The following is an 11,269-nucleotide window of genomic DNA, read 5'->3' as shown; positions in this document are numbered from 1 at the left end:
AACGGAACTTCGACTTGGTTTTTAATCCACTTTTGTCACTCAGAGAGGTAGTAAATTTTCACTACATATCTTTGCTTTCACATGTTTATAACGTGTTACTAACCAACTGCATAACTTAGTAGCAGCCATTTTACTGTAATTTCAGCGCAAAGTCGTACTTTTTCCAACAAACTCTTCAAAGTACAATGGCGAGCAGCAAAGTGCACACAATCTGTCAAATAAAAGCCACGCCCTCAATGGTATTCCTGACTTTTCATTGGTCAAAAAAAAAACCCGGTGACGTCCCCAGAAAACAAATCACATTTGATTACTACCAAAAAAAAACCTGTTTTTTTTTCATTTGCTAAGTGCTATTTTACCTTTGAATGTATAATTTTGGCCATATGACTTTGAATCATTCCACCCTGTCACAGGCTTTAGTGTGATGATATATATATGATAAAAAATAATAATTTGTGCTTGAGTTTGCAAAATATGCTAAATGGAATGTCTAAAATATTTTTATGCTATGAAATATAAAACTATACGTTTAGTTATGATAAAAGAAGAATGTGAGCCTAAACAATTTCCGTGGAATGAGGAAGTGTGTGGCACACAGTTTGAAAAAAATTCCATCTTTATTTTCTGTCTTTTGTCTTGTCGTTGTTTATATGATGATGATGAGTCCAAAATTAGTTATTAAAAATAAAAACTAAAGTCTGTATCTTTGATGGATTATCTTACAACACATTACAAAGTAATAAATAATATATGACATATTCATATTAGACTATAAGAGGCAGACAAAGGTTTCGTTTAATAATCAAGAGACACATATTACAAAATTACATTCAGTTTAATCTTATATCATTAAGTGTTGTTTCCTCATAAACCTCCTTAAGTCCCTTAGACGCTGTGTTTATTATACTCACTATAGTGTACTCACAGTGGTGCACTCACATTTTGGAAAATACATTTATGTGATTTAGAGAGTTACATAAGAAGAATGACACTATTGTATCTTCACATCTAACTCTCTGCTAAAAAGCACAGTCATATAACCACCACATTAAGTGAAATGTCTTCATAATGTGTTTCTGACAACAGGAAACAAGCCAAATTTGCCCTAAAGTCATAATGAATAATGAGAAAAATGTTTTTGTACACAAATAATGTCGCACACAGTGTTGACGTGTAGAAAATTGCCTTCATTTGGTACAAAATATTGCTTACATTATGTTACAAAATAACATCACAGGATGAGAAAAGTTACAAATCAGCTTGACGTGTACAAAATAACAATAATAATAGTAATATTAATAATAATTTTATGATCAAGCACATTAAGATAATATGAAACTGTGGATCCCAGTGTAGCCCACTACAATACAGCGCTGGAATTCATTTTTTAAAATCTAAAAATATACAGTATGTATGTTATACTTCTTTGTTAAGCGCATCACAGTTATTAATTTCAGTGCTTAGTCCAGCTTTCATCTTCATCCCTAGAGGGTATTTTCATGTCAAATTAATAGCTATTGTGTCCAGGGGGAGCACCACAGGCCTGGGATCAATACAGAAAACATACTGCAAATGTCCAGCTTTTTTTTTATAGTCACAAATGTTTCTTAGTGTTAAAAGTCACAGAAAAAGATCACAAACTCACACAAACAAGAGGACAATTAAAGTGCAAACTACATAAAGGGTAAAGGGACAGGATTGTGTTACAAAAACTCTTTTTTACAAGCCACACGTACAGTACTTCATCTAATCATACTTCATCATCCATGAATAGAGCATTTTGTTTCATGACCTTTTGTAGTGTTTGTTTCTTTATTTTTAGCTTAAAGGAAAATTCCACTGTCAGATACTATTACACGTCACTGAACGTCACTGAGTGAAGACATCTGACTTTGTTCCAGCATCGACACTCATTTAAATCTCTCATTCACCTTATTCAGCCTTTTTAAACGAACAGTTCTACATCTTGGGAAATATGCTTATTTGCATTCTGTCTGAAAGTTTGATGATATGACTCGTATGTCTAGTTTATTTTGGGTTCATACTGCTGTAGTAGCGGCAGTCATCAAGAGACAGTAACTTCATGGATTTACCGTGTACAAATTAAACACACAAGATAAAACTAACTAATGAGCATTAAAGGTACAATAGGTGGTCTTGTTCACTTTAGACAGAGCCAGGATAGACACAACACTCTCATTAAGAAAGTGAATAAGTATATTTACCAAAAAGTCATACTATTCCTTATAGCATTTTATGGCATGGTCAACAGTGTTGAAGTGTTTTATCCTTTTACATTCAATAAACGTTTGCTGGTTAGCGTGTGGCTTAATAAACAAACAGGAAAAAGGATTTCAAGAGATCTTAAAGTTGCAGTTCCTGAAATGAACACTAGATGCTAACCGCAAGAAACTTTTCCACAAGAAGTCCTGGTTTCAACAGTTTGTCTATTGTCTTCATATAGGAAATATTGCGGCACATTTTCTTGATTGGCAGGTGTCTCACGTATCAGGCAGCCACTGTGGTTGCTTTTTGAAAGTCCTATCTCAGCTTCACCCAGACTTCTTCCCCTAGTGGCACAGATGGTAGTGGTAAACTTCAATCAAGGCTTTAAATTCTCCCTTCAGAAGACTTTGGGTGACATCGAAGACACTACATTCATATTTTTTACTGTCTTTGGTTAAAATCACGAACCAAGTCCAAAAATATAAAATTCCTTCATGGTTTCACTTTAAGCATTAAAGCTCCTGTTATGCTTTCGTTTCCTGGACTGGCAGCATTTAACCAGCAGCCCCAGCACAATCATCACAATTAACACTATCAGTACAGCAGCAATAACATATTTCTGGACACGGGATCTGTGACACATTTCCTTGGTCACCTTCGCAATGTAGACCAGTTCTGAGTACTCCTCGTGAACGCAGGTCACAGTCTCAATGTCGGGCACAACCACTGCCGAGTGCTGGACCATGTCGAGGAAGTCAAGGTTGCTGCAGCAACTCAGAGGGTTGGAGCCCATGTAGAGAGTTTTTAGTGAGTGCTCCAGAGCGTGCATAGTGCTGTACTCTAGGGTGACCAGGTTGTTGTTCTGCAGGTTCAGTGACTCTATGGAGGAGTCCTTGTTCCACATGGGTAGAGCGGTCAGCTGATTCGTGGACAGGTCGATGTGTCTGAGACTCCTCAGCGACGACAAGTCTGTGTTCAGACTGGAGATGTTGTTTTCCTTCAGGAGGAGGTGGACCAGGGAATGCTCCAGACCTGAGAGGGAGTGTGTGTCCATGTCTAAGCCCGGGTTCAAGGACAAGTCAAGTAACTTCAGAGGAGTGTCAGCAAATGAGTTTGCAGGCAGAGTCCTCAGACTGTTTTCAGACAGGTTAAGGAACTGCAAGCTTCTTATTGAAGAAAAGGAGACACAACCTGGAGGATCCTCGTGGTTTTGGTGCGAGGAACAGATTTCCAGATTGTTCTGCTGGAGATGCAGGTATTTGATGCTCGGAAGTCTTTGAAATATTTGATGGTCTAGAGTGGTGAGGTCGTTTCCATGTAAAAAGAGCTTTTCCAGGGACTGCAGAGTGTTTTCCCCAAATGTCAGGCTCTGCAGGGAGTTATAACTCAGGTTGATGATCTTCACTGTCTGCAGAAGGCCTTCATTAGTGATAGAGAATGAGCTGATACAGTTGTTGCTCACATTTAGGACCTCAATTGATCCCATACAGTAAAAAAAGGACTCTGGTATGCTTTTGAGCTGGTTGTAACTCATGTCCAGGTATCTAAGGTGATAAAAATAAACATTTGTCTTTCTTTCAGGACTCCCTGTAACGTTGATGCTCTGAAGGTGGTTACGTGAAACGTCCAAATATTCTAGCCTGTTGTTTCGAGGGAGAAGAGGGAAGTACAGCATTTTGTTTTCACTCAGATCAAGGTAGAGGAGTTTATAGCAATCCGTAGATGTTGTACTTTGGAAAAGCTCCAGGCTGTTTTTGCTGAGATTAAGCACTTTTAAGTTGCAGAGGTTGAAGTCTGTGATGCAAGTGATTGAATTCTTGGACAAGTCGAGTTCAGTCAGATTATTCAAGGAGTCAAAAGCTCCATCCTCAATCTCCAAGATGACATTATTGTGGAGGTTGATTTTTCTCAATGACGAGGATCCGCTGAAGGTATGTTGTGCTATTTTTGTGATGCTGTTGCTGTTCAAAGAAAGGTCTGCCAGTGATGGAGAATCAGCCAGGAAATAGTCTGACATCCCTGTATAAAGCCCATTGCTAGAAAGATCAAGTGACTCTACAGCTGTTAGAGGCCCAATGTTGATTTTGGAGTGAGCAAAAACATTCAGATGATTCCTGGACAGATCCAGGACTTTTAGATCAATCATGTCTTTGAAGAGGCCCGGCTCGATGAAGTGGATCTTGTTAGAGTGAAGATTCAGATGATGGAAGCCAATGTGGTACGCTAGAGTTTCCTGGGTGAGATTCTGCACCTGGTTACGAGAGAGGTCCAGCATTTGGACGCCATTAGGAAGGTTGACTGGGACACTTCTGAGGCTCAGATTGCTGCAAAACACATCCATCTGGACCTATGAACAAAAGACAAACACACAAGTCTGATTATGTCGGCACGCTGCCAAATTGCCTGACCGTGACACAATACAGACCAAATGTTTAAAGCGTACATGGAGGGCCGATTTATGAGTCAGTGTATCTACGGTATGTTCTTGGCAGCAACCCAGTCCTCTGAGTTTTATGATTGTGAGCAGTTCTGATGACAAAAAAACACTTCTTACAATTCTCTTTAAATTAATTTGCTGCTATGTAATGACTCAATCTCGAACAAAACAGCTTTAAAAGAAAGATTTTTCAGTGTAAACACAATGCACTCACACCTTTATTGCAAAACCACAGTTTTCTTCATCTTCTCGACCTTTTCCGTGAATATATTCAAATATTTAAGTTATTAAGAGTACTTTATAATTGAAGGGCCAGAGACCCCCACTCTCCCAAAAACAGCTCATAAAACTGTCTCCTCCTCTCAGAGGCAGAGTTAGTTTAGCTCCCTGGCATATTTGTGGTATTTTGAAATAAGTGGCATTACTTGTTGCCTGCGTAAACAAACAATGATTTATTAAAAAACTACTGGAGGGCAAAACATCTTTTGTCTGTTGTCAGGCACTGAGAAAGAGATCTGACTTATAAGAAAGTATTACCCTTTAAAAGATCTTTTCTCTGTGACTTCTTTTGTTAAGACATATTCTGCTTACACTCAAAGTCTTTGTGTGTATAACATCTGATGTACCCTAAAACATACCCTGCTTTATCATCTTTTTTTACTCTAAATTACCATAGCTTACAAAATGTACATAATACTCTTTAGAAGGAGGACTTGAAACTAACAGCTGAGGCCATAAACCCAGTAGGGAAATTTTTACTGAGGTTATAAATCAAGTGAAAAGTAGAGTCATTTTTTGTTGGACTTCTATACAATCAGACTTTTTTCTAACCAGTAAAGTCGCCCCCTGCTGCCCTTTAGAAATAATGCAGGTTTAAGGTACTTCTGTATTGGCTTCACTTTTCAGACCTGTAGTCTGCTGCTAAATGACGAAACAGTACCGAGATGACAGATGGGGAATGACATGCTACCCAGATAGATGACAGCACGTCTAAAACGTCTGTGAGCAGAATAAGTAGCACATAACATGACTTTGTGGTTTACAGTGATGAGCAGTGATTCAACCCTACGACATTGAAGCTCTGCTATGTATTTGCTGGTCTTTCCTCAGAAAAGAAAATCTTCCAGCCCACAGGAAGTGATGCATGTTACATTTTTCACTTCATGACATAATTAGAACAAGAACTGGTCTGCTGGCAGCTTGCATGAGAAGCAACGACTAAAGCATGATTAATCAGAAACTCCAAGGAAAAGATGTCACAGTCTACAGGAAATACTTGACTGACAAGTGCCCTCTGCAGCGTGTAACACAGAAACACTTCCCAGTTTGTCTTCCAGCGAAGCCAAATAATGTGTCTCTGTCTAAATATTGCCTTGAGGTCTGACGGCAGCAGACCTAAAACTAATAAACCAGATTGGCTCAACTCAAAAGCTTTTAAATAAACTCTCTGTCTGCAGATAATCTGAAAATACCTCAAGCACCTGATGGATTAGGTGTCTCATCTCAGTTGCTGTGGGCAACCCATAGAAATAAACTAAAAACAGATGAACACATATTGAATATTTATTTAACTGGAAATTTGAGGAATGTGCCTACAGTAAAAGATGCCATAAAAACTATGAAACATCACAGTTTAGGGCAAACACATTTTAAGAGTTTGGGCTATGTTGCTTCTATTACACATCTTCTTACAGACCAGTGGAAAGAAAATATCCAAAATACAGATATAGGTGTTTATTCTACTTCACTTTATCTACACGGTTGCCCATAGAGTTGGAATAGTTTTGTTTTCAGACACAATCCTCTGTTAATTGTGGTTTAATTTTCATTGTGATATATTTGGAGACTGATCAATAAAGTTTTGAGAAGATATACACTTTATCCGTCAAGAATAAATCACATTGTCACAATCATTTCATGGAAAGAGGTAAAAAACCTATTTTATTCAAATGTTATGGGCAACCATGTATTTGCATCTGTAAATTTCAATTTCCAAAGTTAACATTAGATGATGCCTCACTTGCATATTTAAACACAAAGTTTACGAAATGTATTACTGAGATCTATTACTTAATACATACTGTACTAAAAATCAATCAAATTAAATCAAATCAAAACTTTATTTATTCACAGTTGACCTTGCAAAATGTATGGAATTTTACAATTATTAGTTATGTCATGGAAAAAAATATCAGACCACTCTTGTTTTGTTCAATTTCTTGTTCATTTTAATGCCTGGTACAACTCAAGGTACATTTGTTTGGACAGGTATAATGATAACAACAAAAAAAGCTCACAAGAGTTTAATTTAAGAGCTGATATGTAGCCATTTTCCATGGTTTTCTTGATAATAACCAAAATCACTATGAAGAAAGATAATTGTCCATACAAATGTACCTTTAGTTGTACCAGGCATTAAAATGGACAAGAAATTGAAGAAAACAATGGTGGTCTAATAATTTTTTCCATGACTGTATTTTCGAGCTATTTAAATAACAATAATTGTATCAAATAAAAATAATATTTGTCTATAAGTTAAAAATGTTAAAAGTTATTGTCGCTGCTTCAGATGTCTACTGTGACAATGTGACTGTTTATTCTCTATGAGAGAGATGTGTACAGTGTGATGTGTGTGTGTGTGTCTGTGTGTGTGTCAGCCAGGCTTTACTTACAACTTGGCACGCAGGGATGTGGCGGGGAGGAGGTGTGGACGCCGCCACGCAGCTGACCAACAGCGGGAAGAGCAGCTGGAATGCAGCCATGGTGCTGCAGCAGAGGGAGAGTCCAGATCACACAACTTAAAAACACATGAATGCAGGAAGCATGCTGTAGGTGATATGACTCGAAAGGGGAAGGAAGAGGGAAGTGGCCCTACCTACTGTGTGACATGCTGACCTATGACAGTGCTATTTATGCCCTGAGATAGAAAAGGGGCTTTTTGTTACATGTACGCTGTGACATTTCTCTTAATACCGTATGACATGCTGTAATTAGCTGCAAAACTGGTAGAACTGAGAACGAGTGACTAAGTACGAAGCTAAAGGGTTTCCGTGAGTTCTGAGTAAACGCAGTTCTATACTGTAGGTTATTGTTCAGAAACAGAAAAAGTAAAGATTGTTTTGTCTGGCCTTGGTGAGTCATCTTTTACGAGTTGTGTGGCTTGTTATTTTGCGGAAACTTACTACATTATTTCCTGATAGGTTCCCCTGAACAAAACAAAACAACATGTAAGCTTGCAGGGCAGACAATGTGGGAGTAATTAGTATCACAGTAATGGTAAGAAAGTACCCATGGGGATGATAGGGACGTGGAAATTAAGTGAAACAAAAGAGGTGCCGTAAAGGTTTGGCAGATAGTGAAAAAAAAACACCCAGTTGAGGTTTTAAATTAGAAAATGCTTGCAGCTGTTGCTCTAAAACTCCTTAACAGTTAATTCCAGTGTTTAAATTTACAAACGTTAAGTTCAATTCATGTGAAATCTTTCCTCCACTCGCATGTAAGAGTTTCACATAACAACACTCTTAAATCTGTGTAAGAGCAGCTTTGATAAAGATATTTATCACAGTGCTCTCATGTGATGTTTGTGAGTGTGTGTAGCTGCACAAAATACAGACACTTCATTAATTTAGTGCTACTGAAAAGCATTTGAATACGATGGCAATTAACAAAAACAAAAATGAAACAATTTTTTCTCTCTCAATCTAAAGCAAGGAATGGACTTCAAGGCACTGTACTTAAGTATAATTTTAAGATTTACTTTAGTATTTCCATGTTATCCCACTCTATTCTTCTACTCCACCACATTTCAAAGAGAGAAATCTGTGTTTTATTACTTGACAACATTTATTTGACAGCTATAGTTTCTAGGTTTTTTTTTCAAATATTACATTAAAAACATCTTCAAGAATCCTGAAGCAATTCAGATATCTATATCCAGGTTTCCATCCAATTATATCACATATTTTAACCGAATTATGAGAATAAATCAGCCAAATAAAATACAGATGAATGCGTATTTCCATCAAGCTGCAACCTCCAGGGCTGCAAAGTGAAGCCAATGCATAAGTGCTAAAAAACAGCACATCTCCGACAGGCAACTTGAGACTGGCTCCGAAAAGGAGTCAATTATCAATGACACTTTTAAAATGCTGAAATTTACTGCACAAATAAATATGTTTTTTGTCTCTATAGTATATTTACCGCTTCATGACAACTGTGAGGGGTGCGATTTTTTTTTTCTTGTTTAATTTATATTAGCTGGGAGTTAGGAGGAGTCAGGCTCTGCCAAGTCGGCAACAGTTAGGAGCTGTGGGTCAATTAGAATGGATTTCCACTCAGGTGTTTTTATGCACAAGTTGAAAATGCACATGAAAACAGGGGGATGCAAAGACACCTATTCTACCAAAGACACATTTCCCCTCCGTCACATGGTGTCTTTTAACCCTCCTGTTATGTTCGTTTTTATCAGGAACAGCAAAATCCTTGGGTATGTTTAACCATCCAAAAGTGTCAGAAACTAAAAATCCCAATAAATATTGTTTGCATTTCATTAATAACTCCATTACTAACCATTTCAATCAATAGTAAGTGCAATGGTGTTCTTTACATATCACAGATCATGGTTCAATGAGGATAATTCACTTTTTTTCCATAAAAAATGCATGCTACATTTTTTTTTATATACATCGGAAATACCTACATATAAAATACAATAGTTTATTGTTTATATTTTTTAATTTTTAAACTTTGAAATGGGTCAATTTGACCCACAACATAAGAGGAGGGTTAAATTATGGCCAAGTCCTAAAGAAGATTTCAGAAAAGCAACAATATAATACAGATTTTTGTAGCCAAATTTTGTTTATTCTTCTTTCCTGTCCCATTAATCTGGAGAACAAGTACTTTATTCTTTGAATGCATTTTGTTATTGATACTGTGTACTTTTATTTTTTACTTTTTATAAAATTGAAGCAGGATGACCAGGAGTTTTGCAATCAGGATCTAGAGATTATTTCTATTTAATTAACACAAAGAAAATTCTATTATTGAGCAATAAAAAATCTTATCCCCACATGGTATCATTTTACATCGAGCATTGAGCTTCCAATACATTTCTGCCTCTTAACTGTTGATATTTTTTCATCTTATTCTAATCTTTCAGGCAAATTAATGTATAAATGGATGTACCAGTGGTGGAATAAGTATTTAGATCCTTTTCACAACTTTTTTTATTGATTTTATCTGAAATATCATGCATTTTCAATGTAAAAACATCTCTACAAACTACTAAGAGGTTAAAATGCAACACTTTGGAGTATTTCACACTGTTGTACTGGCACATTTAGCTACTTAAAAAGATTTGAGTACTTCTTCCACCACGGCAGTCTGTAACCATGCACACATCTGCTCCCACAGTCAAGTCCAAGGCAACCAAAACATGCAACAACAACATGCTTGAAGTCTTTTACAGAGAGCTGAACATTTACCTCACTTTCAGCTGATAACTAGTCTTCACTGTGCCTCCTGACCATGTTGATTTCACATCCTCTGCGCGCACACCCACCCACTCACAGATCGATAGTAACCAAGCAAACACCGCAAGCCAGAAAGCTCCTCTCAGCTGACTCTTCCCTCCACATCTCACGGCTGCTGTCCAGCCATCACATCCTGTGAGAATATCCTGCATGCTCGGCCCTCTTCCCCCCTCCCACTGCTCTCAGGGAAATGCCTTATAAGGGGGTTGGGAAGTCCAGTTTTATGCTCTACTTCAAGGAGACAGAACCCCCACAACTCCCCCCTCCAGAAATACCCCCTATTAATCCTCAGCTTTCTTGAAAAAATAGTTTAGATGTTCTCACACACCAATCTACATTTGGAATTTGGGGTATTTTACAAGTTTTTAATATCTTTTTTAAAGCAACCTTTTATGGGTAAATGTTTGAAATGAGCGAATGTATCTCCACCCAGAGAGAGCAGTTATTGATGGATTTATAGGAATCCATCCGCCTATCGGACAAGTGTGGGTGTGCAGAAAAATCACACATCCTTTTCAAGACTGTGGGAGTGAGTCTGGCTTGTCATGTGGCTTTTCTCTGGTTCGCCATACTGTAAACAAACAACACTGTAACTATAATGAGTAAAGGCCAGTTTACATGTACAGACAATTACATTTAAATGACTGTCTCTGCGGCCGGGAAAGTGAATGAGTAACACTTTCTCCTCCTTTAGTGATAACTGTCTAAGTACTCTTTAGCAAGGCACTGCACCTCTGACTAATTTCATGGACGTGCTCAGTTGTAGACAAAGAAACCCTTTTATTTTGGCGGTATCATGAGCTACAGGCATTTTTTGTTTTTATAGACTCCACTGAAAAAGTGAGCTATTCTATGAACAAAGAAGTTGTGTGGTGTTAAACCAAAACAACAAGCTAAAATATGCTACAACACTTGAGTTTTGAGGTTTTTATTACATATGTTAATTTGATCCATTGTGAATATAAAAACATTGATTAGTTCAGCTTTAAAGCATCAATGGCTGATGAAGCCTGTGTGATACTATGAAGGGTGGTAGCTGTCAAAAGCTAAAATAATTAAAAAATATATTAAT

General features: G+C 37.3%; 1 protein-coding gene across 1 annotated transcript; it reads right to left on the bottom strand.

Moving 5' to 3' along the window:
* Nucleotides 1-717: 717 nt before the first annotated feature.
* Nucleotides 718-10,302, bottom strand: lrrc32 (leucine rich repeat containing 32). Its single transcript, XM_059351356.1, is given in 4 exon segments — nucleotides 718-4,573; nucleotides 7,336-7,429; nucleotides 10,150-10,271; nucleotides 10,273-10,302. Coding segments are annotated over 4 exon segments (2,088 nt in total). The 3' UTR covers nucleotides 718-2,731.
* Nucleotides 10,303-11,269: the final 967 nt, after the last annotated feature.

This window comes from Centropristis striata, chromosome 15 (assembly GCF_030273125.1).
Source record: "Centropristis striata isolate RG_2023a ecotype Rhode Island chromosome 15, C.striata_1.0, whole genome shotgun sequence".
NCBI lineage: Eukaryota > Metazoa > Chordata > Actinopteri > Perciformes > Serranidae > Centropristis > Centropristis striata.
Note: the sequence above shows the minus strand (reverse complement) of the source record. Positions and strands in the feature narration are given on the sequence as shown.